The sequence below is a fragment of the Arvicanthis niloticus genome, chromosome 17 (genome assembly GCF_011762505.2).
Source record: "Arvicanthis niloticus isolate mArvNil1 chromosome 17, mArvNil1.pat.X, whole genome shotgun sequence".
Lineage (NCBI taxonomy): Eukaryota > Metazoa > Chordata > Mammalia > Rodentia > Muridae > Arvicanthis > Arvicanthis niloticus.
The window spans coordinates 55,500,935-55,528,887 of NC_047674.1; the positions used below are offsets into that span (position 1 = coordinate 55,500,935).

The window sequence follows — 27,953 nt, forward strand, 5'->3', positions numbered from 1 at the left end:
TGTAATAACATTAATTTATTGCATAAATGATTAAGGTCCTTTATTTTACACAGCCTGAACACAGCACTTATCTCTGACGCTTCTCCAAACTCCATCAAAATAGCAACAAATGATTTTTTTTAAAAAATACAAGTCCCAAGAGATTAAGGCAGGTGGTAGACAAGATGAACATAATGGTGTATGCCTGTAATCTCAGCACTCAGGAGAGGCTGAGGCAGGAGGATAGCAACTTCCAGTCCAGTATGGGCCACAGCAAGATCCAGGTCAGCCTGGGCTACAAGATAAAACCCCACCTCAAAGGGGCAGGTTGAAAGGGGTCTGGCAAAAAATAGTGATTTATTAGAGTGGAGAGGAGAATCCTGAACAACCTGTTAATGCTGGGATTAACACACTCCACCCCACTGCATCCCGGGGAGAAAAGAAAGGTTCAAACACAGATCTAATCCTAGCCACAGAGGTCTCAGGCTCAAAAAGGGAGTGAGCCAGGACCCCTGGAGTCAAGTCTGTGATGCAAGATGTGGGGGTCATAAAATGGGATTGGTCAAAAGCTCGTGCAAAAGAAAATGAGCTACACAAATGGGGGGTAGTTGGTAATTTTGTTTTTTGTTTTTTTGTTTTTTTTCTTTTTGAGACAGAGTCTTGCTGTGTATCCCTGGTCAATCTGGAACTTGACATAGACCAGGTAGCCTTAGAACTCATAGATATCAACCTGCCTTGCCTCTGTCTCTCTGCCTGAGTGCTGGGATTAAAGGTGTGCAGCGCCAGATACCCTGTGTAGGCTGGAGAATAGGCATCCTAGGCCTCTGCCCCTGTGACCTGGTTAAAAGCTATGCTGCCGAATTAGCAAAGAGGCCCCAGTCTGGAGAGGGGGTACAGTCTGGGGAGGACGGGAGGACCCTCTCAAGTGGGGAACAAAGGACAGACTGGTAGAATGAGCCACAGTTAGTAGGCTGAAGGAGTGCCCACGGTAAGAGCTGGCAGCACGTGTTGCCAGCTTGTCTCAAAAAGTTGTCTCTTGTCTCAAAAAGTCAGAAACCTGAGAGGCTTGTGGAGCTCGCCTGCAGCAAACAATGCAAACAACAAGACAGACGGGGAGCACGCCTTTAGTCCCAGCACTTGGGAGGCAGAGGCAGGCGATTTCTGAGTTCGAGGCCAGCCTGGTCTACAGAGTGAGTTCCAGGACAGCCAGGGCTACACAGAGAAACCTTGTCTCGAAAAACAAAACAAAACAAACAAAAGACAAACGGGGAGATGGAGAGATGGCCCAGAGGTAAAGAGCACTGACTGCTCTTCCAGAGGTCCTGAGTTCAACTCCCAGCAACTACACGGTAGCTCATAGCCATCTGTAATGGGATCTGATGCCCTCTTCTGGTGTGTCTGAAGATTGCGACAGTATACAAAAACAAAAACCAACCCAGAAACAATAAGCCTAACTTGGTGGTGAGCACCTTTAATCTAAGCACTCAGGAAACAGAGGTCTGCAGATCTCTGAGTCCGAGGCCAGCCTTGCCAGCCTTGTCTACATAATGAGTTCCAGGACAGCCAGGACTACATAGAGAGACTCTGTCCACCACCACCACCCCCAAAAAAACAACAACAAAAAAAGCCAGAAACAATTAAGAACATAGCTGAATTAGTAGCAGGCTTGTCTAGCATGCATGGCCCCTCAGTAGACCATGAATGTGGTCTACTCTGATCCTTGACAGGTAAGACAAGAGGGTTTTAGCTTTGGGAAGCATTGCCAAGTGTGGCCTAGGGGAATACTGAGGTCAGCACTGACATTGGGCCCTGGGAGAAGCACATTCTTGGGGCAGAGGGACTAAGAGGAAACCCTTTCAGTTCTTCAGGCCCTTCTGGATAAACTCACCAGGTGGCAGCCCTATCCATTTAGGTGCCAGAAAAAAAAAGGACAAAGTTTATTGCTATTGAAAAGAGGCCTCCCTCAGCTGTCACTGCATACCCAGCTAGCCCAGGTATGCACCGCTTCTCCAGGCATGAATGATATCTCCCTCTGGGACCCAGGACCATAGGATAAAGGTGCAGGGGGGGGACTTCCAGATGCCATGGACCTAGCTGCGCCACAAGATCAGGTTTGCTGGAGGGACATCAAAGCGTTTGCGGGTGTGGTCGGTTTCTCTTCGGTACAGGTAGCCACAGGTGGGCTTCTGCAGGGTGTAGAAGGGAGTTAGGGAGTTGGAGTACTGTGACTTGTAGAAACGGAACCTGATGCTAGTGTCCGGGTTCTGTCCCCGAGGATCCACCACCACCGGTATGTAGTCTGCCTCCAGAGACTGCACTCGGTCCTGCTTCCATTTCTGGGACAGCGGCGTCTTTTTGCCTGATGTCATCTTTTCCCCATGACTGAGGAGTAAGGATTTCTGTGAATCCTAAGAAGAGAAAAGGAAGGAGAAAGTTGGCAGGGCCTTTAAACGCTGGGGCACCAGGCTTTGACGTTTCAATCACTAGAGCCAAGGCAGGAAGGAGAATGGGGCACGATACAGAGTCCCCAGCTCAGCTGCCCAAGATGCTAGAACATCCAGGGGACAGCCTTCAAGCCCCTCCCCCTAGGCCTTGCTTGTGGACTTCTGCCTAATTAACAGCAACACCTGCCAGCCCAGAAGGCAGGGAACCTGGGTGTCGACTTCAATGCTGTTCTGCCTCTCATCCCTCCTCCCCATGGCCTCTGGTGCAGTGCTCCCCAGCTCCTGACACTAGCATGCCTTTATCCTCTTTCTCCTGAAGAGCCACCCCAGTGACCTTTGGGGTCACTCTCCCTTCAAACTCTTGCCTTTTCCATTCACCCCGAAGTTCACTTTTGGTATTCATAGCCATGTGATCATGTGTGTGTGTGTGTGTCTGGAAAAAAAATCCCAAAGTATCTATTCTAGAATGCAAGATGTTTAATGTGGCACCAACTATCCAGCCCTTCCCATCCCTGGACCCATCCTGTGTTCTGTCACCCACCCTGTGTAGACGGGTGGTCTACACCGGTCTGCTTCTGTTTCCAGTCCCGCTCGCCTTTGTTTTGGCTACCACCAAATCATTCCAGCATCCAATCAGTGCAGGCCAGAACGAGCTCTCCTGCTTCCTGTCTTTAAGAAGGCCCTTACCTGGAACATAGAAGCTCCTCAAATCCTGTTTCTTTGCTCCAAACCGAAGCATTTAGAGAGTGATGTGGAAATGTGGGTTCACCTCAACTGAATTCTAGTAGAGGGCGCCCCACCTTCCAAGCTGCTGGTTCTTAGAACCTCCCATTGTTACAGCTGTGCCTTGCCTACCTATGCCCGCCCCCCCTAACCTCTGCTCTTGGCTGACAGGGCTCCCCACTGCTAAGAGTCTCCCCACTGATGTGTAATTCCCACTGTCCTGGCATTCATTTACCCTCGGCTAGCCCATGTCTTGAGTGTTCTATGACAGGACCACCATGTTCGTGACAATACCATGCCATCTCCCAAGAATGAGACGTCTGTTTCTTTTTATGTGTTTCTTTGTGGGTTTTGTTTGGGTTTTGCCCTGAGAGGAATTCTCATATAGCCCAGGCTGGCCTCAAGCTCATTGGGGTAGCCCAATCATGGCCTGGGATTCCTGATCCTCGTCTCTAGATCTCAAGTTCCTTCTTTCTCGGGGGCTTTCAGAGTCATGATAATACAATCGAATGCTGGGGCTGCCTGTGAGTGACCATCCACCAGCATGTAGGTTAGGATATTGGATTCTGTCTCTGGGACTTTGACTACCACCCATTTTCTCTCTCTCCCCAGCCTCAGAGCTATAAAAAGAAGCCAGAAAGATAATGGGGTTAAGGAGGGTGGAGCCCTCCTACAGCAGCTGGGGGCTCAAGTCAAATAGAACCTTGGCATCTGATTTACAAAATTATTTTCTCAGGCAACACATGGCAGCATGGGACCTCGTTCCTCATTTTTGAAAGTCTTCCTGTGTTCCCCAGGCAGGGAGCGCTCCTGACAGCCTTCCTCTTCAGGCAGTGTTGTTCAAGCCTGCTCCAGCCCCATCCTATCGTGATCTGTGCCACTTCCAACGCTCAGCTGGTTCTTTGGCCGACCCCGTCACATCACTTAACATTGTCTTCCATAGACATCAGAGGAAAGATATTTTCTTTCATGTTCTTAAGTTTGGACAGACAGAGGATCTCTGGGTAAATGGCCCCTCTAGCCAATCTGCATGTGGGCAAAGGAATAGGAGGCAAGAAGAGCTTGAGAAAATAATCCCTGTTCTTGTTTTGTTTTGTTTTGAGACAGGGTTTCTCTGTGTAGCCCTGGCTGTCCTGGAACTCACTCTGTAGACCAGGCTGGCCTCAAATTCAGAAATCCACCTGCCTCTGTCTCCCAAGTACTGGGATTAAAGGCGTGCGCCACCACTGCCCGGCATTCCTGTCCTTAATATTGGCAGAAATGAAAAGTATCCCTGTACATGGCTGTGAATTACCACTGGCCAGCCCTCCATGAGAAGGTGTCCAGGCATCTCTCACTGTGGTCAGACACTCTCCAACCACTCCATAAACCATCCCCCAGGTCAACCTCCCAGCAAGATGAGACTCGGACGTGAGTCCTCTATCTTCTCCTTGAGCCAGTTGCTTGAATAAAATCACCCTCCTTCCCTCAACACCTTGTCTTATGACTTGACTCCTCTGTTGTGTGGTGAGCACCCAGACTCGGATCCTAATTTCCAAGATGGTGTCCTTTGCCAGGAGGGACTAAAATAGGTACACACAACTTTAGAAAGTTGCAAACTGGGCCTGGAAAGATGACTCAATGGTTAAGAACATTTGTTGCTCTTCTGAGGACAAAGGTAGGAATATGAGGGCCCAGGCCATCCTCAACTATATAGTGAGTTCAAAGCCCCAGGATGCACAAGATACTTCCTCAGAAAACAAAAAAGCAAGAGGAGTCATCATTCTGAGACTTCTGAAACCGCTGTGACCTCCTCCTTCAGCTTGCAACCTGAGACTTGGCATCTTGACCTCTTGGCCCCTGGAGGCTGGGACCAGGGATGACAGAGGCAGGTGCTTCAGAATGGCTAGGGAGCTGACAGAAGCCCCATAGGAGGGCAGATAATGTGTTTTGCTGACAGAATCAAGCTTCTACTGCAGTGGTTTGAATGAGAATAGCCCCCAGTAGCTCAAATGTCGGACTACTTGGTCCTTAGTTGGGATAATCTGTGTAAAAGTTGCCTTTGTATTATTCAAATGCTGACTTTTGTAGGACTGAGAGTTGAGAACAAGACTTGGTTATCTGTATGAAGCATCACTTGCCTGGGTGTTCTGTAAACGTCTTCTCTATCTCCTCCCAAATCCTTTAATAAAGAGATGACTGGCCTACAGCAAAGCAGGAGAAAAGAGACGGAACTTCTGGGCAGAAATGGGAACTCTGGGAAAGAAATCAGGTGTGACGGGATTTGCTAGCCAGATGTGAAGGAGGAAACAGATGCTGGCACTGGGGAGAGCTAACGAGCCATGCAGCAGGATTTAGACTAGTGCAAGTGGGTTAATTTAAATTATATGAGCTAGTTGGCAACAAGGAAGCTGAGGCTTTAATAATTAATAAAAGGTCTCTGTGTCATTACTTGGGTCAAGACAGTCTGGAGATAGACCCCAGCTGGTAGAACTATTTGAGAAGGATTGGGAAAGTGTGGCCTTGTTGGAGGCATCTCACTATGGGGGGGTGGACATTGAGGTTTCTTTTTTTTGGGGGGGGGGGGGTTGAGACAGGGTTTCTCTGTGTAGCCCTGGCTGTCCTGGAACTCACTCTGTAGACCAGGCTGGCCTCGAACTCAGAAATCGCCTGCCTCTGCCTCCCAAGTGCTGGGATTAAAGGCGTGCCACCACCCGGCGACATTGAGGTTTCAAATGCCCACACGATTCTAGTTCTCTCTCTCTCTCTCTCTCTCTCTCTCTCTCTCTCTCTCTCTCTCTGCCGCATGGCTGTTGTCTTTTTTGTTGTTGTTGTTTTGAGACAGGGTTTCTCTTTGTAGCCCAGGCTCTTCTGGAACTTGCTCTGTGTAGATAAGGCTGGTCTCAATTTACAGAGATCCTCCTGCCTCTGCCTCCTGAGTGCTGGGATTAAAGTCATGTGCCACCGCTGCCCATGCAAGCTGTCAGCCACTGCTCCAGCACCATGTCTGCCTGCCTGCCTGCTGCCATACTGACCACCATGATGGTCATGGGTTCCAATCCTCCAAAACAATACACGCAGTAAACTCTTCCTTCTGTAAGTTTCCTTAGTCATGGTGTTTCTTCACAGCAACAAGCGTGTTTCACTCATCTCTGCCAAAGCTCCTAACAGACAACTGAGTGTCTATCCCGGTTTTTCTGATGCTGAAGCAGAGGCTCATGGGTATCTAAGCTACCATCAGTTGAAGTTTCCACAGTTTGTGACAAAGCACACCGTATTTTTCAGAACTCTGACAACTGACTTGCACAACAACTAAAATTCCAACACAGCCTTCCATCTCTGCCCCAGTCCAGGGCCTGGATCCACCTGCTCTCTGGGCACACCTGCTGTGGGCACACCTGCTGTGGGCACACCTGCTGTGGGCACACTTGCTGTGGGTACACCTGCTCTAGGCACACCTGCTGTGAGCACACCTGCTCTGGGCACACCTGCTGTGGGCACACTTGCTGTGGGCACACCTGCTCTAGGCACACCTGCTCTAGGTACAGCTGCTCTAGGCACACCTGCTCTAGGTACAGCTGCTCTGGTCATACCTGCTCTGGGCACACCTGCTCTGGGCACACCTGCTCTGGGCACACCTGCTCTAGGCACACCTGCTCTGGGCACACCTGCTCTGGGCACACCTGCTCTAGGCACACCTGCTCTAGGCACACCTGCTCTGGGCACACCTGCTCTGGGCACACCTGCTCTGGGCACACCTGCTCTGGGCACACCTGCTCTAGGCACACCTGCTCTAGGCACATCTGCTCTAGGTACAGCTGCTCTAGGTACAGCTGCTCTGGGCACACCTGCTCTAGGCACACCTGCTCTAGGTACAGCTGCTCTAGGTACAGCTGCTCTGGTCATACCTGCTCTGGGCACACCTGCTCTAGGTACAGCTGCTCTAGGCACACCTGCTCTAGGCACACCTGCTGTGGGCACACCTGCTCTGGGCACACCTGCTCTAGGCACACCTGCTCTGGGCACACCTGCTCTAGGTACACCTGCTCTAGGTACAGCTGCTCTAGGTACACCTGCTCTAGGCACACCTGCTCTAGGTACAGCTGCTCTAGGCACACCTGCTCTAGGCACACCTGCTCTAGGCACACCTGCTGTGAGCACACCTGCTCTAGGCCTCCACTTGTCAGCTCTGCTCTAGAGAGTGCTGCTGCTACATTCAGAGCCTTGACATATGCAGAGATGAGCCCTCACAGAAACTTGGCAAAAAAAATGGCTCAGGGAAGGTAGAGCAAAAAGAAGAGAGGAAGAAAGAAGAGAAAAAATAAAAGGGAGGAGGCTGCTAGAGAGACAGCTCAGCAGTTAGGAATGTTTGCTCTTCTTCCAATGGACCCTCAGTTCAGCTCCTAGCGTCCATGTTGGATGACTCACAGTTACCTGTAACTTCAGTTTCAGTGGGTCTGCCCAACACTCTCTTCCAGACTCTGTCAGCACCTACGTGCATGCAGCACACACACAGAAACACATCTCATATAAATAAAATAATAGAAGGAAAGAGAGGGGCTGGAGAGATGGCTCAGAGATTAAGAGCACTGGCTACTCTTCAGAGGACTCTGGTTCAATTCCTAGCACCTACATGGCAGCTCTCGACTGTTTGATCTGACATCCTCACACAGATATACATGCAGGAAAAAAAAAAAAACACACAAACGTATGTAAAATTAAAATAGTTTTTTAAAAAGGACAGAGAGAGAGAGAACAAAGAAAAGGAAGCCGATGAGGAAGAAGGAAGAGAGTGCTCATGCCCTCCTAGCCTTGCCCTGCCCCTCCCAGGGGCCAAACCAGAAAGGCTCTGAGTGACTAATACACATTAACTCTGAGGCCGTCCATCACCTACCTGCCCAGGACCCAGCACTGGAGGGAGGCTGGGCCTGGCTTCATACTTCCCAGGTTACTGTCCTGTCTGCTTTTATTTAACCAGCTCTTCCCTGTCATGTCCTTACCCTGGGCATGGGGTTGGTTAGAGAGAGACCCCTCCATGCTCAGGACAGCACCACACCACCAAAGAATTCCCACGGCCCAGGACCAAGAAGGCCAAGGCTGAGGAGACCTGCTTCAGAGCCTTGAGGAAGACACTGCAAAGATGTCTCTTAGACCTCCCGTTCTACAGAGTACAATGACCTTGACGGACAAGCAGAGGAGGTTCACAGCCACTCCCTTCCTTCTGGAACCCTCTTCCATTTCCAAGTTAGAGCTCAAAGTGGGATCCAGATAGAATTCTCCCTTGCTTCATGTCCCATGAAGGACTGCCTGGGAGGAGGCCTTTGAGAGCCACGTGTCAGTCAGCATGTGCTTGTCTCTGTCAGGATGTAGAATGGCTGAGGCTGGACCGAGAAGGCCCTCTGGAGCTGAGAGACGTTCCCTCCAGTGGAGAAGTGCACTTATACAAATATGGGGACCTAAGTTCAGATCCGAGGAAAAGAGCCAGGGCAGCCCACAGGTAAACCTGTAAACCCAGCACTAGGGCGGTAGAGTCAGGATACTGACCGTTACCAGCCTAGCTTCAGGCTCAGTAAGAGACCCTGTCTCAAAGGATTAAGGTAGGCAGTGACAGAAAAGGAAACCATACATGTTTCTTTAGCCTCTGTGTGCACACAAGTGTATGTATGCCATGCAAGTGCACATTCACACACATTAAAGTTAAAGAACAGAAAAGGCATGATTTTCTACGTAAGGTAAGCTCTCACGGTATCGGGGTAGATCTTCTCGGAACACAGGCCCATGGGTATGTGGCCTGGTTAGGACATGGGTATATGACCTGGTTTGGCCCAAGCCTGAGTATCCCAGCCTGGAAAGCCAATTCCACACTAGCCAAGAACCTTTTCTTAGTCTGAAGTACTGATGAACTAAACCCAGGCTCTCTCTCACTTCTTCTAGGCAAGAGCTCTAACCACTAGACTACATCCCCAGCCCTGGCCCAGGACCAAGATTCTCTCCTTACTATCTCACTTTCTGGTAGCTGGCTGTGTGCCCTGTTGAAATGCAAATGCCATTGGGGTGAGGCAGTTGGGAGTCTCCTGGGGTACCCCAGGGCACCTGGTGTTGTGGAACACATCAAGCCTTCCCAGGCTGAAGGCTGACATCTGGCCTGCCTCCGCCCTTACAGGTCAGGCAACCTTCAGGCAAAATGGTCACGGTATAGCCATCAACCTCACCAGCTTGTCCTGGAATGCAGTGGGCAGAGTGATAAGATTGGCTTTGCATAGTGTAGCACCTTACCACTGTATGCCGCCTTGCCCTCAGTGGAGGGTGGGGGGCTCCAAAGACAGCGGGTGATAGACCCTGGGTCTGTGGCTAGCTACCTGTTCAAATTGTAACACCCCCTCCACCAACTGTGTATAGTCTCTGAGTGTGTTGGAATACTCTTTGCTTATTCCCCACACTTGTAAAGAAGAGACGCTAGGGCCAGGGAGATGGCTCAGCAGATACAGCTGCTTGCAGCTGAGCCTGACAACCTGAGTTTGATCTCCAGTACTCACATGGTTAAAGGAGACAACCAACTCCAGCAAATTGTCCGACTTCCGTAAGTATGCCGTGGCATGTACACACACACACACACACAGACACACACTACACTCAGACACAAGCACACATATACATGCATATACGTACACAAACAAACACTCAGATGCACACACACAGAGACAGAGACACACACATATACATACAGGGGCATACACACATACACATAGAGGCATACACATACACACAGAGAGTCACACACATACACTCACAGAGGCACACACACACACACACACATATATACACACACAGGCACGCACACATGCACACAGAGGTACGCATACAAATATACACAGAGGTACACACACAGAGATACACACCATACACATATACACACAGAGAGGAAAACACACACACACACACACACACACACACACACACAACCTGTACCTAGATTTAAGCAGTAACTTTACAGATTTGTCTAGGAGATGGTAACAGAAAAGTCTGGAAGGCACACTGCAAAAACCAAGTCTAAAGGAACCAGAGGATTGGGTGGTAGTTTTCTCCTCTATCCCCAGCCCCCACAGAAGACAGACAGTAGAGGCCCAAAGGAAAGGACCAAGTTCAGTGTGGCCTTGTAATCCAAGCTCCAGCTCCAGGAACACAAGCAAGCCTGGAAAGGACCCTCGTCTCCCTTCAATCCATTTCAATTGCTGTGGCCTGGGACCACCCAGCCCCACCCCATGATGTCATCTCACTTTCAACATCTTTGACCAGTGTCTTCTTTGATGGTGAAATGGGACTTCTGGTGGTTAGGGATCCAGAGGCACCCGGGGTGTCTTGGGAGGGTACTGAGGATGCCAAGGCAAGAGGCCCTGGTGCAGGGGCTTGGGTATTGTGATGTCTCCTTACAGCATAAACTCATCTGTCTTCCTAAGGAGACAGACTCAGGGTCTGGCCCTCTCCCCTCTCCAGTGTTCCCCCTAGAACCTTTACAGTATAGACAGTGGGGTAAGATATTCCTAGTCTCTAGCAGGCCTCCAATGTGTCATATGAAGTCACTAGCAGAGAGGAAATACATCCCCACCCTCTCTGTTTGATTGATTGTTGTTTTGATTTATTTATTTTATGTGTATAAATTTTTGCCTGTGTATATGTATGTATACCGCATGCATGCCTGCAGGTACCCAAATAGGCCAGAAGAAAGCAGTTGGCCCCCTGGAACTGGAATTACAGTAGTTAAAAGTCAGCCCTTGGGTGCTGGGAGCTGAATCCTGTCAGCAAGCCACCAAGCCACCTCTCCAGCCCTGAATGCCCTTGCTCAGGGACAGGCCCTCATCTACCTGCTTCAAACTCTCTAGATAGTAGAATTCGCTCCGTAAGCCTGGATCCCCGCCTCCTTCTTGCTTACTTACCTGTCTGCCCGCTTTCTAAATTACAGAGGTGTAAGACAACTGATGGATTGGTAAAAAAAAAATGATTAGGAGTTGGGGATGACGTGTTGCTGGGTAGATGAGACTGGACCAGCCCTCCTGATTGGATAGATGAATTGACGAACTGAGGGACAGATGGATGGATAGAACAGCATTTGGCTTGTTAACTAGGGAGTGAGTTGGTGGGTGGAAGGGTTAAATAGATAGACAGCTAGCTAACTTGTTGGTCAGAAAATGGATGAGTAGGGTGGGTGAGTTGATGGACAGATGAATGTGTAGACACGCAAATGAGCAAACAGCTGGATTGTTAGCCTAGACATGGGAGGGTAGGTATAGAGACCGACAAAAACAGACAGAAAGCCAGCTGGCTAAGAAATGAATAGACTGGGAGATTGATGGGTGGATGGGTGGATGGATCAGGGGATGGTTGGATAAGAGATGGTTGGATGGGGGATGGTTGAAAGGGGGATGGGGGATGGTTGGATGGAGGATGGTTGAAAGGGGGATGGTTGAAAGGGGCATGGGGGATGGTTGGATGGGGGATGCTTGAAAGGGGGATGGTTGAAAGGGGCATGGGGGATGGTTGGATGGAGGATGGTTGAAAGGGGGATGGTTGGATGGAGGATGGTTGAAAGGGGGATGGTTGGATGGAGGATGGTTGAAAGGGGGATGGTTGGATGGAGGATGGTTGAAAGGGGGATGGTTGAAAGGGGGATGGGGGATGGTTGGATGGGGATGGTTGAAAGGGGGATGGTTGAAAGGGGCATGGGGGATGGTTGGAGGGGGGATGGTTGAAAGGGGCATAGGGGATGGTTGGATGGGGGATGGTTGAAAGGGGGATGGTTGAAAGGGGCATGGGGGATGGTTGGAGGGGGGTGGTTGAAAGGGGCATGGGGGATGGTTGGATGGGGGATGGTTGAAAGGGGGATGGTTGAAAGGGGCATGGGGGATGGTTGGAGGGGGGTGGTTGAAAGGGGCATGGGGGATGGTTGGAGGGGGGGTGGTTGGAGGGGGGGTAGACTGCTGGCCGGGAGGCTGATGAATAGATGTCTGGTTGTTCCACAGAAAACAGATCGTAGCCCAGGAGCCAGGTTCCTTGAACCTAAATCCGAGCCACACCATCTCCTGTATGTGACTTTGGACACACTGACCCCCCTTTGCTTTGTTTTCCTCCACTGTGAGGTGCAGGGACGGATGGCCTCTTCCTATCAGATGGGGACAGAGTTGGTAGGATAATGATCAGCACAAAATCATCACTCCACAGACATCAGCAATCACTGTGTGGGCAGCTAATTGATGGACTGACGGGTGGGTGGTTGAATGGTCCGCCTTGATCTCATCTTCAAAAACAAGTTTGGGCTGGAGGGGTGGTTCAGCAGTTCAGAGCACTGGCTGCTCTTCCAGGGGACCAGGATTCAATTCCCAGCACCCACAATGGCAGCTAAGAACCAGGTGTAGCTCCAGGCCCAGGTGATATAACACTGTCTCCAGACCTCCTGATACATTAGGCACACACGGTACACAGACATACATGTAAGCCAAACACTCACACACATAGAACAAAATAAAAATATATAAATATAATATAAAAGTGAGATGAATATTGATACTTTCATGGTATTGTGCCTGTATAACACATTTAGGAATACAAGGCCTAGACCCAGACCTTCTTTAACTTTTTTAACTGATTTGGGATGGTTAACCTATGAGTTAAGGGACTATAGCAAATTCATGGCTTTGAGTTTATTGTTAGGAGGTTTCCCATATTTTATTCAGAAATAGCTGAGAGGAGTGAACAGACAACAGTCCAGGTCACCTTACATGGATAGTTGGCTTTCAAAACATCAGAAGTCCATAGAATTGACGTTACAAATATTTATATATTAATGTTTATTCTGATTAGAGACCTGTCTGCTCCTGACAGCTTCCTGTCGTGGATTCTAAGAAGAAATTGAGCATCCTTGGAGTTACTCCAGATGTGTGGTGACAGCCACTAGGCAAGAATTGCCTCTTTCCACCTACAGACAAATTACTGTCCAGAAAAGGACACACTTGCAGAATAGTCAACTGATTATATCTGCCTAGACAGAGTAATCAGCCCTTAATAATCCTGCATCACTAAGGTCTGTCAGATGACTCTGGGCCAGAAGGCTGAAGATTTGATGCTCCAACGTTCGGTAGTATAGGGGCTTTTCAGGTGTTCAGCAGTCTCTATAAATTGGCTAAGTTTTAGAAGCTATGTTTAGTGCTTCCCATAACTTCAGTTAACTCAGTCATTCTGGATTTCTGATGGGGTTGAAGACCCATAGTCTCATAGCCAACCCTGGCTATTTACTTTGAGAGAAAAGATCTGAGTAGATGGTTTTCAGCTGACATTCATTCTAAAGCCAAAAAAAAAAAAAAAAAAAAAAAAAAAAAAAAAAAAGCCAGGATCAAAAGTAAGTGTTTTAGTTAGGAGAGATGACAGAGGTTCTGGTTAGTCAACAAAATGATGGACTGGGTATTAGGACTATCTTGTACCTTGTACCTCACTGGTACAATTAGGAATAAGTATGCTCTAACTGTATTTTGAGAGAAAAGTTTTACTTTAACAGGAAGAGTGATATGTAGGAGGAGCTAAGTGGGAAGGAGTACTGAGAGGAAGAGATGGAGTAAGGAGAGAAGATGAAGGAGAGGAGAAGCTAGGTGATGAGAGAGAGAAAGAGAGAGGGGGCATGGAGGCAGATATTCACAGGTCTCCACCAGTCAAAGATAGTTTTTATATCTAGGTTGGGTATTGGGTTACGATTCTGATTGAGCATTACCAAACTTAGAAATCCTTTGATTAACATTTTTAAAAAATTGTATAAAAGCAAAAAGGAAAGGGGGGGCATGGGACAGGGGTTTTCTAGGGAGGGGAAATGGGGAAAGGGGATGGCATCTGAAATGTAAATAAAATATAAAATAAAAAAACAAAAACAAAAAACCAATATATATATATATATATATATATATATATATATACAAACTTTGTTAAAAAAAAAAAAAGTCCCTACCCATTAAGGTCCTACGTCCCTTGCACCACGATTGACTGGCACCATCTCACCATCGGCCGCCTGGCTGCTTAAGCTAGTCCTGACTCTGTTTTCTTCCTGGCACCGTGCCTCTGCTGACTGTGGGTGATGTAGTGGACTTTGGGGCCCAGAGGCAAACTGGAAGTGGAGGTGCTGATAGCTTGTAGGCTGGGCCTAGATCTCATACCCTGATGGTCATAACCCCTAATTTCCAAGGATACTGGGAGGGGTTGAGCACCAGAAGAAGAGGCCCCAGTAATCAGCATACTGAAATCTCAGTCAGAAAGAATGGGAAGGTGAGCCTTTGGCAGAGTGGCCAACCTTTCTGACCCAACAGGGAAGGCCTAAGCTTTAGCCCTGGGCCTGAAGAAACTTTCAGAGGAGCTTGTGAGGCAGGAAGTTTGAGAGAGAGAGAGGAAGGGAACAATGCATGTTATACAAAGTAGGCAAAGGCTGGAAACCCAGAGTTCTGGGTGATCTGAGACAGGTCCCAGCTACCCTCTGAGTGGCCCAGGTCCCATTTTGTGCCATGATGTTACACATTTGATGGTGGGACATTCATTCTATCACACATGGAAGATCTTAAGTGGGGACCTCTACATGATAACTAGGCCAGGCTCTGCCAGTAGTGTCCTTAGCCCAGACCATGCTACTCTGACACGGAAATGTCCTGGGTGGGTGGTAATAGCTAGGGAAATCCCCCTTAGGAAAGTCTAGACAGGTAAGCCTTCCCCCCCTGCCCCCCCCCCCCCCCGTTTATTTCATTTGCAAATTTTTCGCTGGGTTTAGTGGTAGAGCACCTGCCTAGCACAGGCAAGGCCTGAGGCTCCATCCCTCCCAGCAGCTCCATAAGGCTGGGCATGGTGGCACAGGTTTGTAATCACAGCACTCGGGAGGTAGAGGCAGGTGGATTTCTGAGTTTGAGGCCAGTCTGGACCATGTTAGTAAGGGCTACATACTATGACCCTGGCTCCAAACAGATAGATAGATAGATAGATAGATAGATAGATAGATAGATGATACATACATACATACATACATACATACATATGTACATAGATACATAGATAAATGGCCTCTGGGCTCACCCTTCCTGGGCCTAAATTCCAGTTCCGTAGTTCCGTGACTCGAACAAATGGCTTCACCTCTCTGTGCCTCAACTCTTTTTTTCTTTTTTTCTTTTTTTTTTTTTCAGTCTGGGTCCTTTATCCCTTTATTTCTTTTTCTTTCTTTATTTCTTTCTTTTTTTTTTTTTTTTTTTTTTTTTTCACATCAGGCCATGAACTCGTACGGAATGGGTTCCAACAGCTCAGGCTCTTTCCGGTTAGTCCTCACAAAGTGTGCTCTCTGGGTGGCCCAGGCTGGCACTCCAGCTGAACCCAGGTGCCCTTCTCTTTGGCTTCCTTCTTCTTCTGATCGTTCTCCTTCCCCCGCTTCAGGAAGCTGTCTCTGCTCTTCGAGTGTTCAATGTGCTCGGCCCGCACACTGATGCTCTTGGCCAGAATCGCCCACGGCATGCTGGGTGACGTTGTAGACTCTTCCGGTTTTGTCGTGCTAACTCTTACGGACCATTCTGTAATTTTGAACAGTCCCATTCCCTTTATGTCTACAATATCACCCTTCTTGTAGATTCGCATGTATGTAGATTCGCATGTATGTTTTAGGAAAAAACTCCATTTTTCCTAAAAGGCGTAGAGAACACACACCGAGTGGCCCTCCTCTTTCCCTTTGCGTCCGTCATTTTGGAAGAGGACTGCCGGGGCCAAAAGGTGCCTCAACTCCTCATCTACTGAGTCATAACAGACGTGATCCAGCTGGCTCCTCGTAAGGCCCATGGGCTGGGAGCTCAGCTGGCTGCTGGCTTACACTACCACTCTGTAAACGGTACACAATGCTGACTCAGCCCTGCTTCCGACTTAGGACCTCATTTTATTCGTCCTAGAAGTTCCTGGAAGGTAAGGGCTGTGGTCCATCCTCCACAATGCTCAGTGGGTGTTTGGGAAAGATAAAGTCATCGGGACTCTGGGCTGACCTGGAGCACAGGAAGAGCCACCATCTACCCCACCCGCAGCCTCCCACGGCCTCCTGCCTGCCTGCTGTCAGGTGCTGATGGTTAAAAGAGACAGATGACGGCCTTACACTAATAGACCTGGTTCTGTAGCATCCTCTCTCCCCTTCCTTACCTGCTCTGTGACTCGCAAATTACTTACTCTTTCTGATTGCCAGTTAAAAGTACAGAGGGCTGAATTGCCCAGACTCTTGGCTCTGTAGCATATGGGCACTCTAGGTCCAGTGTTTATCTTTAGCACCCTTCCTCAACAGCATCCCTGACCCAGCCAGTCAGCCAGAGGCAGCCATTAATGACTATCTTCTTACTCCTGTGTTCTTGCAAAACACACGGTGGTGTTTGCTGTGTGGGTAGAGTTCATTTACATAAGCAGTGCTGTGTGTTTTAGATCATATTCTGCTGTTTGCTTTAGCGCTCTGATTTCTTCTGAAGATTTTATCCATCCCTGCTGGTTTGAAGCTCTGTCTGAGTTTCTGGGTGAGCCTCTAGCATTTCACTTCTGATCTCTTCCAGGTCCTGCAGGGACAGTGTCCACATGTTCCCTCTGCTTAGAGAGATGGATCCCATATGCCTGCCCTCCACATAAGCCACATTGCAATGGCGTTGCATTCATGTCCTTCCCTCAATTGAGAGAGAGAGAGAGAGAGAGAGAGAGAGAGAGAGAGAGAGAGAGAGAGAAAGAGAGAGAGATTTTCTGTATATCCCTGGCTGTCCTGGAACTCACTCTGCAGATCAGGCTGGCCTCCAACTCATGAGATCCTCCTGCCTCCGCCTCTGAAGTGCTAGAGTTAAAGGTGTGTGTGACCACCACCTGGCTTTTGATTGTAGGTTTGGTTTTGGTTTTTAATCATGCTTATTTGTGTGTGTGTGTGTGTGTGTGTGTGTGTGTGATGTGTGTGTGCAAGGGTGCATGCACCACAGCGTCCATGTGGGGGTCAGAGGACAGCGTGTGGGAGTTGCTTTCTCCTTCCACCATGTTGGTACCAGGGATCAAATGCAAATCATCTGGCTTGGCAGCAAGTACCTTTACCAGCTGAACCATCTTGCGGTGCCCTCTTTATTTTTGAGACAAGATCTTGAGCTTCCTTGTTGCCTAGGCTGTCCTGGAGTGCCTGGACTCAAGGGATCCTTCTGCCTCAGTTCCAGGTGATTGGGACTACAGACTTTATCAGCACATCAAAGCTTAGGCCTTACATGATCAACTTCTGACCTATATCCGTGGCTTTTTGAGACAGCACCTTATTGTAGCTGAGGGTGGCCTTGAACCCCTCCTCTTACTAAGGATGACCTTGAACTCCTGATCTTCCCTCTGCTGCCTCCCAAGTGCTGGGATTGTAGACTTGTGCCACCACTCCTGGCCTAACTTTCTATTTTGAGATAGGCTCTCCCTACTTGCCCAGGGTGACCTTGAACTCATTCTGTAGCTTGCATATGCTTTGACTTTGTTCCTCCTGCCTCGTTCTCTTGAGCAGTTGCAATTACAGCCCTGCACGACCAGGCACGGCTCTATTTTTTTTTTTTTTTTTTTTTGAAGTATACACATGCACACGTGCATACATGTACACACATCCCTTCAGATTGTGGGTATGTCTCCCTGGCCTTCAAGGTGACCTCGTGGACACCTGTTCTACGCCGCTCACTGGCCTGGCTGGAATTTTCCTTCTTAGGGTGATCTGTTGAATCTCCCCTGCTCTCTTGCAGGCTCCTCCCTGACACTTTGGTTCTGTTTAGCACCTCTGCATCCAAAGTTAGGGCTCGGGAGAGGGCAGAGGCACTTGGGCTGAGCGAGCATCTGCTGGCGTCTTAACCCATTTTCTCCCTGCATCTTGTGACAGGAGCCAAAGAAGGCCTGGAGAGGTGACTGCATGGCCAGGGTCACAGTCCTGAGAAGTAGGAGAGCCAGGATTCAAATCTAGTCAGTACCCAAAAGCAGCCCCCTCCCTGCCATGCTTAGAATTCCACCAACACAGCTCAAGGAAAAAAAGGAAAAAAGGAAAAGTAAGGGGCTTTGGTCCATCAGCTAAGAGTGCTTGCTGCTCTTCCGAGGGACCGAGTCAGGGTCCCTGAGCCCGTACTGAGCAGATCACAACACTGTGACTACAGCTCCAGGGGGATCCGACTCCCTCCTCTGGCTGCCATCAGCACCTGCAAGCACATGTGCAAAATAAAATATGGTAGTATCTATTTTTAATTACAGCGGGGGGGGTGGGGGGGGGAGTGGATTTCTGAGTTCAAGGCCAGTATGGAGTCTGGTCTACATACAAGTTCCAGGCTAGCATTGCACTGAGAGACTTTATCTCAAATATGTGTACGTGTGTGTGTGTGTGTGTGTGTGTGTGTGTGTGTGTGTGTGTGTGTAAATAAATAGGAATGTGAACGTCTTTCCAGCAGTAAACACAAACCTTCTGGTCAGGTCAGACACCAGACCTTCACACCGCTCAACACCAGTTAGGCAAGGATTCCTAGGTCCTGTCAGGAGGGCGTCTGCAGTTTAGACTTCCGTTTAGCACTGACACTTCTCCAGAAGAAAGAGGAAGTAGGTTGAAGTGCGCCCTTCCAGGGCCCCCTCCCCCATGGGGCTCCAGGAGATAAGATATCCTCTGCCTGGGAATAAGACGCTGCCCTGCAGCCAGGCTCATCTGGGTATCAGGTGGTGGGAGGGAGCTCTGGAGATCTAGCTGCAGAGACCAGGGTTGGATAGAAGAGAGCTGAAGATGTTTCCACCAGCCTCTCCCAGTCAGAGAGCACACAGGCTTTACCACAGTGGGATGGGGTTTCTGGTTAAACAGTAACTTCCTGGGCCAGATCCCACCTCACATTCCGAGTGGGCCCAGGAGGTTACAGGTTGCTGAGTAATGGCTGAGCAGAGATTAATTACAGGATGGGTTTTTGTCCGTGTCAAAGGGATGCCTGCTATTTGACTGTTTCTTTTACTGGAGGAACAGGCATGCGGTGATGTTATTAGTTGACTAAGTTCAGGCAGGAAAGAGAATCAGGCTCCCGCCCTGCTCCATCTCCTTCCTATGTAGCCAAGGATGACCTAGAATTTCTCGTCCTCCTGCCTCCTCAATCTCTCCAGTGCTAGAATTAGGAGCGTACTCCACCATGCCTGTTGTCTGTGATGCTGGGGATTAAACCCAGGGCCTTAGGCATGCTGGGAAAACACTACCTGTCAAGCCACCCACATCCTCAGCCCCAAATCAGGCTCTGACTCTGCTGAGGGAAACTGAGTTTCCATAGTTGTTGGGTTGACAAGATGAAATTGGAAGTTGGAGGTGGGTTCTCCATATTGAACCTAGATCTTCTGCAGACCGCCCCATGTCTGAAGGCAGTGGAGGGGAGACAGGTGGTGTGAGAGCCAGCCTAGAATATGCTGACACTCAGACCTCAACCTCAAACACCCCTGGTATTCGAAGGGCACTGGGGGCCTCATTGTCTCTACACCCAGCCGAGATGCACCCATATGCAAAGGGACCAGCTCTGGGAAAAAGTGATCAAACATTTCAGGGTGTCCCATATGTGCCAGGCCCTGGGCTTGCTGCTTCACCCTGATGGTGTCCCTAGCAACTTGAGGTGTAGCCCCTGGCCTTCCTCCTGATCCCCGGCTGAGGAAGCTGACTCAGCACATTTGCCTCCGCCTGCCAATCATGACCAAGCCCATTGTTTTCCCACAGACTAGCAATTATGCCCTTCTGTTTGCAGTGTGAGCTCACAAGTCCCAGCCCTCCCTCGTCCTCTCCAGGTGACCAGTTTGATTCACTCATCAGTTAAGTGGCTTCCTTCTGCCCCTCAGTCTAGCCCTCCCCATTCACCTTCCTGACAGCTGTTAGGGTGGACATCCTTAAAACGCAGCTGTTAGAGCCTGAGGTGCCGCCCAGTGGCAGAACTCTTGAGAACAAGCCTGAGGGCTTGGGTTAAATTCCTTTGCAGTGCAAAAAAACAAACCAACCCTCTGATTCCAGTGTCCCTTGCCCGCCTAGCTCAGGATCCTGAGGGGGCAATCTGGCAGCCACTGCTCTCGGCTACAGCCTCTCAAACATTAATGTACATCCTGTTTTGCAGATGAAAGATGATGAACTAATCCAAGAGCGGTGTACCTAATAAGACTCCTCTGGGTAATGACAGGGAAGATGGCTCAGCGGATAAAGGCGCTTGCTGCCAGGTCTGACAACCTAAGTTCCATCTCAGGGACCCACATGGTAGGAGGAAAAAAACTACCTCCTGCGAGTTGTCCTCTGACCTCCAGTTGTGCCCCGTGGCCTGCGAATGCCACCACCACCCCTCCTCTAAATAAATAATATGTAATTTTAAAAGAACTAATCGGGACTGGAGAGTTGGCTTGACACTTGTTGCTCTTTCAGAGAACCTGGGTTCAGTCCCCAGCACCCACATAGTGGGTCTCAACCTCTCTCTTCTGATCTCTAAGGGGACTGGACACATACACAGTGCACATACACACAGGGAAAGCACTGAAACACAAGTAAATAAAATTTTTAAATCTTAAATAAAAAAAAAAAGATAGCAAGGGATTCAGACACTGGAGTTCACAAACTGCCGGCCCTTTTAGACCAAGATCTCTACTTGCTTTCATTCATTCATTCATTCATTCATTCATTTGATTATTTATTTACTTGTTTATATATTCATTCATTTGTTTACTGAAGCAGGGTCTTGTGTAGCCCAGGCTGGACTTAAACTTGTTACCCAGCTGAGGCTGACTTTGAACATCTAATCCTCCTGCCGCCACATCCCGAGTGCATTGTGAGATTATGGATGTGCAATACCTAGCCGGCTTTGCTGTAATTTCAGTTGTTATTTTTGAGACAGGGTTACATTATGTAGCTGTCCTGGAACTCACGATGTCGGCTGGAACCTGTGCTCCTCCCATTTCGCCCCTGCCTCCGGGTGCTAGGATTAAAGGCGTGTGCCACCCTGTCCAGCTGTTTCTAACTTTAACTTTCTGAAAAGTCTTCCTCCCACTTGCCTCCTCCTTCAGCAAACACTTTTACTAGGTTTTAATTTATGTTTTCAAAGTTTCTCTGTGCCAACAAAAGCAAATGACACCATACTTGCCTGTCCCTCTCCCCTTCCCCAAACAGCCGGATGCTGATACACAGGGTTGGTTATCATTTCATCTCAGAGATGCCGAGGAGTCAGCAGGCTTTCCCGAGTTGGTATTTTACATGCTGTTCAACTTGGACTTGAACTCCTGGGCCCAACTGTTCCTCTCCCCTGAGCCTCCTGCACGACTGGGACATGTTCTACCGATATGTAGAATCCTTCATGGAGACTGACATTATTCTACCATTGTGTGATGTGTCATAATTTATTCAGCCAGCTGCCTCCTGGTGGCCACTTGGTTGTTTCTGATTATCCCAGGTGTCTTCCTTATTTTAACTATTAAATATATTATCTATATATTCTTTGGGGATTTTATTCATGTATACAATGTGTTTTAATCATACCCAACTCCCTTTTTCATTTAAATATGGTGTGTGTGTGTGCGCATGCTCACACACTTGTGTGCTTTGCTATATAGTGGCCAGAGGCTAATTAAATGTCTTCCTCAATCACTCTCCAATTTATTTTTTTGAGACAGGGTCCCTCACTGAGCCTGGAACTTGCGATTTCAGCTAGACTAGCCAGCTTGTGGGATCCACGTGTCCCTGCCCTTCCCGTCCCTCCCGCACTGGAATTATAAGTGCACACCACTGTGCCTGGCTTTTGTGTAGGTGCTGGTGATCTGAACTTGGGTCACACACTTGCACAGAAAGCACTTTATCCACTGAGCCACATCTCCAGGCCCTCACCTGGTTTCTGAGCCCTCCATACTCTGGCTAGCCTTGTGACGTTTCATACCCGAGTCCCAACTCCATCTCTCTAAGCCCCCCGCAGACACCTCCGATACGTTCTCCTTTAGTACCCCAGACCACTGTGTTTACTGTTTCCTCCTCCTCTTTCTCATTTATCTTCCTGTGGTTCATCTCACCATGGCTCTGTTTTCCCAAACAGCCTCCTGTACCTGAAGCTCAGAAACCAGGTCTTGGATTCATCTGGCTTCTCCGAGGTCCAGAGCTGGGCACACAATGGCTTTCAAGAGCATTAGGCATTCCACGGGTGTTATATATGATTGGAGCCATGGGCTGGTGACTCTGCCAGGCCATGGGCTGGGTCTAAAAGCCCAGAAGCTGCCCAGAGCAAGAGAGACCTCTTGTCGAAGCCTCTGCCTTGTGCCTGAGTGTGTAGAACACTTGGGTGGGCCAAGATGATGTCCAAGATCTAATGGGGTTCCTAGTGGGATTAGAGGGGGGCCTTGTATGCTTTCCATTTGGTTAGCAGGGGACACCGTGGTGTAAAGACAAACGGTAAAGATGGCTCAGTAGGTAAAGGTGCCTGCTGCTAAGCCTGTGACACACACACACACACACACACACACACACACACACCCCTGAATTCTGCAACTTGCCCTCTGAGCTCCACAGGCAGGCGCCATGCTCATACATGCAGAGGAGCACAAGTAAACAGATTAGATAATAAAAATGTTAAGGGGGTCAGTAGCTTGCCTCTTTTGCTCTTTTAAGGGACCGTACCAGATCAAAGTACCCACATCTGGTGCTTCAGAACTTCCTGTCCAGAGCTGATACCCTCTTCTGGCATCTGTGGGCATTTCCACATCAGTTATACACAGACACATAAAAAAATGAAAATAAATGAATATATATATATGTATATATATATATATATATGTATATATACATATATATGCTTTAAATGAAGAAGGTAAAAGGATTATGGCTTTGTGCACTGTCCTAGCTGGGCTCTTTTCTGTCCTGGTGACATCCGTGTCTTCCCGCACAGGCTAGCTCCAGTCTCCATTTTTAGAAACCTTCCTGGACTAGGCAGCTCCTGTTGACCTCTGGTCCTGTGAACTTCTGCTATATGTGACAGCTACGGCAGCGCTGTACTTAGTCATCCGAGGTCTGCCACCTCCGGTCATATAGGCCTGTCCTCCTGCTGAGATCTCCAGATCCTTATGGGATAAAAAGGTCAAAGAAAAACGCCTGCCTCCTTCTCTCAGCACACTACGTGACCACTGGAAGGTCTGTCATGAGCCCTGTGTCCCAGGGCGGCTGCGGGGGTGGGTGGGGTGTTTACCACAGTCAAGTCTCCAACCAGAAACATTTGAAGAATACAGAGTTTGGGGGATTTTTTTTTTTTTTTTTTTTATTGTCATTCTGGCGTTTGTTGTTGCTTATTTTGAGACAGGGCCTCATATAGCCCAGGCTGACCTTGAACTTGGGTGAGCCCAACCCCTGATCCTCGACCTCTTGAGTGCTGGGTTTATGGGCAAGCACCACCAAACTACATTTCTGTGGTACAGGGACTCGAACCCAGAGCTTTGTGTCTGGTCGGCAAGCGCTCTGCCCACTGAGCTACACCCTCAGTACCCAAAGAGTGTCTTTTAAAATGGTCCTCATCCCAGGGTTGGGATTGTAGCTCAGTGTAGAACCTTTTGCTAAAACGTCTAGCATGTTTGAGGTCCTGGGTTCTATTCCTATCACTACCCAAAAAAAATATTTTTTTTTTGAGACAAAAAAAAAATTTTTTTTAATCTGTTCCATCCTCCTTCCCAGTGCGATTCCACGCTGCCCATCTGGTTTACCTGGAAAGCGATGTCTGCACAGTGGCAAGCCCTGAGGGCATGGCTCTCCTCGTCTCCTGAAGCTGAATGAGGCTTCTCAGAAATGTCACTATCATGGAAAGCAAACAGGCAAGAAACTGTTAGCCTGAGAGATTTAAGTGACAGGAGAGGAAGAGGCGACATGTGGCTCTTGGCTGCGATATGGGAAAGACCTGAAATAGTAAGTGATCTCTGAGGGAGGACTATTTTAATATGGAGTGGCTAGTGCGTGATAATTGTGTGTTACTGTCACATTTCTTTGTGTGTATGTTTGTGCAGTACATATGTGTACACGTGTGTTTGGGTGCATATAGAAGCCAGACACCATCACTGTTGACTGATTTGTTTTTGTTTTTTGTTTATTTGTTTTTTTTTTTAAAGATTTATTTATGTATGTGAATACTCTTATTTACATGTATGTCTGCATGACAGAAGAAGGCGTCAGATTCCATTACAGATGGTTGTGAGCCACCATGTGGTTGCTGGGAACTGAACTCAGGACCTCTGGAAGAGCAGTCAGTGCTCTTAACTGCTGACCCATCTCTCCAGCCCAAATGTCATTTTTGTTTGTTTCTCTGCATGGCCATGGCTGTCCTGGAACTCACTCTGTAAACCAGGCTGGCTTTGAACTCACAGAGATCCATCTGCTTCTGACTTTTTAATTTTTAAAATTATATTTATTAGCCAAATATGGTAGTGTACACCTTTAAACCCAGCACTGGGGAGGCAGAGGCAGAAGAATCTCTGTGAGTTGGAGGCCAGCCTGGGCTATACAGTGAGTTCCAGGCCAGCCTGGGCTATATAGAGCAACTCAGACCTGAACCCAGAGCCTTGCACTAAGCTGCATCCCTGTCTTATTTTTTATTTATTTTAATGTTTTGAGATGGAGTCTTGCTAAGTTGCCTGGGTTAAACTTGAACTAGCTGTGTAACTCAGGCAGTTCTGAACTTTGACACCCTCCTGCCTCAGCCTAAATAGTTGTAATTACAAGGCTGAACCACCAGGCTGGCTCCAAACATGTTTTTAAAGGTTTTATTCATGGGGTTGGAGAGTTGGCTCTGAGGTTAAGCACACTTGTTCTTGCAGAAGACTTAGGTTCAAATCCCACCACCCTCTGAGGGCACCAAGCAAGCGTGTGGGTCACATGTATACACGCAGACGAAACACTTAATACACATATAATAATAACAATTTTAAAGGTTTTATTTATGCCTAGCCTGGTGGCACATGCCTTTAATCCCAGAATTCTGGAGGCAGAGGCAGGTCGGCCTCTGTGAGCCCAAGGCCAACCACAGCTATACAGTAAGGCCCTGTCTCAAAAAGATATATTTTTAAATTTTATGTATATGAATATTCGCCTGCATGTATGCAATGCACACAGAAGCCAGAAGGTGACATCTAAGCCCCTGTAACCGGAATTACAGATCATTGTCCACTGCCATGTGGGTGCTGAGAACTGAACTTAGGCCCTCTGAAAGAACAGCCAGTGCCCGTTATTTCTGAGCCATCTCTTCAGCCCCTCCCCCGCCCAAATCTGGTTTTTGAAAATTACATTCCTAGTCGGGCATGCAGCACACCTTTAATCCCAGCACTCGGGAGCAAAGGCAGGCAGATCTCTATGATTTCAAAGCCAGCTCCGTCTATGTAGAGAGTTTCATGCCAGCTAGAGCTACAGAGTAAGATCTCATCTCAAAAAAAATATTCCAGGAAAGAAGAATCTTGTGTCTATGAAATTCCAGATTTTCCAATGCTGTGTTCAGGGCATGATGTGGCCATTGTGTTCTGAAACTGACTCCATTGTGGTTATCCACACAGGATCAGGCCAGTGAGATCAGTCAGCTTTCTGATGGGCAGCACTAACTAGACCCAGTAAAGAGAGGGGAAAAGAAAAGGGGAGGCGGAGGGGGGGATGGGGAAGAGAAAGGGAAGAGGGTATTAGGGAGTGTGGAAGAGAGAGAGTTTGCATGGATGTGCTCAGGATACATTGTTTTATGTATGCAGTTGCCAAAACAAAAGACTAAATAAAAGATTAGTTCATTAAAAATACATTAAGGTGGGCGTAGTGGTCCAAGCATTTAATCCCTTGGATTAAACTTGGGAGACAGAGGCGGAATAGTCATAAGTTCAAGGCTAGCCTGGTCTACAAATTTCAGGACAGTAATGTATACATAATAGAGAGAGCCTGCCACAACAGATAAATACATATATACATACATACATATATACATGTATACATGTATATGACATATATGACAGGGTCTCTCTAATATACACAATCTATAATATGCAATATGTTAAATATATTTTATTGCATATGTTATATATGTAATATATTAGTATATTAATATTATATTCGTATATTAATAGTGTGTTAATATATATGGAGCCCTAACCATGAGGATAGTTTCTTCCTGTGTTCTCTAATGGTTCAGAAATTTCTTAACTCTAGCTGACCTGTAACATCCCATGTAGACCAGACTGACCCCTCTTGCCATCTTTTTGCTATTTTACAGGCAGAGCTTGTTTCGAAGTCTCCCTCCCTCATGTCAGAGGGCCCACGGGATGCTTTGGGCCATGCTAGCTTAGCCAGGCAGGTACTTTTTCTGGGACAGGAGAGTCATTTCTAAACTGTCCATCCTGATCTACTCAGGAAGGGCTCACAGAAGCAAGGAACTCGCCTCGGGCCTTTCCTGGTCCAGGAAAAAGTGGGGGTGGACTGGGCGTGCCCGTGGGGAACCCGCGGCAGGGGGCGGCTCTTCTCCCCGGCAGGGCGTGGGCCGGGCGAGGTCCTCCGCGCTGCGTACCGTGCCAACAATGGGCTGTTGTGGAAGGAGGCAGGAATGTGGCCCGGGGAGTTGGGCGGCGGGGCGGGGCCGGCTCCGGGCGGCAGCCTCTTACCTGTCCAGGTAACTCGCATTTCCAGGCGAGCGGCGGCGGCGGCGGCGGCGGCGGCGGCGGCGCCCGCACCACCTGTCGCCGGGTGCGCGGGCGGGGAGCGCGGCTGGGGGCCATGGCCTGCTAGTGTCCTCTGGGAAGACGCTGCGGGGTTCAGTCTGGGGCAGGACAGGGCGAGGGACGGAAGGTCCTTCCCTCGGGGACAGATCGGCCTGCAGCAGCATGAAAAAGAACCAGACCATGCAGGGCACTTTCAGCAAACTCTTTGGGAAGAAGCATGCCCACCCCTCCACCACGTCCCTCTACGCCACCAACCCACCCTGGATTTTCACCCAAGAGGCCCAAGAGGAGGGGACCAGGGACTTTGGTGAGTGCACCCCGGGGTGAGGAGGAAAAAAAAAAAAAAAAACAAGGGAGAGTTTCCCGTGGCGCCTCTTCCCTCCTGGCTCTGGCGTCACTTGGGCGCTGGGAAGGCTGGCAGGGGCAGGGGCAGGGACACGTTGGAACCTGTGGCCGAGGAGATGCTGGGAAGTGGGAGGAGGCGCGGCAGCCCGAGTCAGAGAGGTGCAGGGGACCCCTGAAACGAGGCCGGAGATACTTGCCGCCCTCCCCTGCTGGCCCCGGCCCCCTTTACAACCGTTGGTGGGGTTTCTGTTTGTGTGGCTGTCTTTTCTGTGGCTCCCACCCCACCGCATATCCGCATTCTGAGTCAGAAGTATTCCCGAGATCTAGACATCTGCCCCTAGCCCTTTCCGCTTCCTCTGTCCCGCAGAGAGCCTGCCTCGGGTGCCCTTGTCTTTTGCTCTGTTTGAGAAAGCAAAGTCAGTGACGCGCCACTGTTAGCAGGTTGCCAGCCATTTGAGACACCAAATTAACTTTGTTTGGTTTTGTTGGGGGTGGGGAAGGGAAGGGGGCTGCGTGTCACAGGCTCTTGCCAGGTCTTCTTGGGTCTGGGTTGTCTACCGTCTCAGATTGAAGAGGCAGAGGTGGGACAGTGGAGAGCGCGCGCTGACCCTTTGATTCAAGGGCGGTGTGTCTTTGCAAGCTACTGGAAATAAATTGGCACTGCCCCAGCTTTGACTATGAGACACCTTATCTCTTCATCAATCTACAGTTTATACACTCTTAACTGAGGGGAACCCCGAGGAAATAGGGGACAGGTATTCACTTCCATGATTC

General features: G+C 48.8%; 2 protein-coding genes across 2 annotated transcripts in view; one reads left to right on the top strand and one right to left on the bottom strand.

Annotated features, from left to right (window-relative positions):
* Positions 1-42: 42 nt before the first annotated feature.
* On the bottom strand, positions 43-27,930 carry Cimip3 (ciliary microtubule inner protein 3). The gene is given in 5 exon segments (XM_034521698.2): positions 43-2,387; positions 23,862-23,949; positions 26,778-26,986; positions 27,380-27,432; positions 27,435-27,930. Coding segments are annotated over 5 exon segments (711 nt in total). The 5' UTR covers positions 27,478-27,930; the 3' UTR covers positions 43-2,069.
* The window catches only part of C17H6orf132 (chromosome 17 C6orf132 homolog), a 38,199-nt gene continuing 37,163 nt past the window's right edge, over positions 26,918-27,953 (top strand). The window contains exon 1 of the mRNA XM_034521697.2: positions 26,918-27,141. Within this exon, the coding sequence (XP_034377588.1) occupies positions 26,997-27,141 (145 nt within the window). The 5' untranslated portion in view covers positions 26,918-26,996. The remainder of the gene's footprint in view (positions 27,142-27,953) is intronic.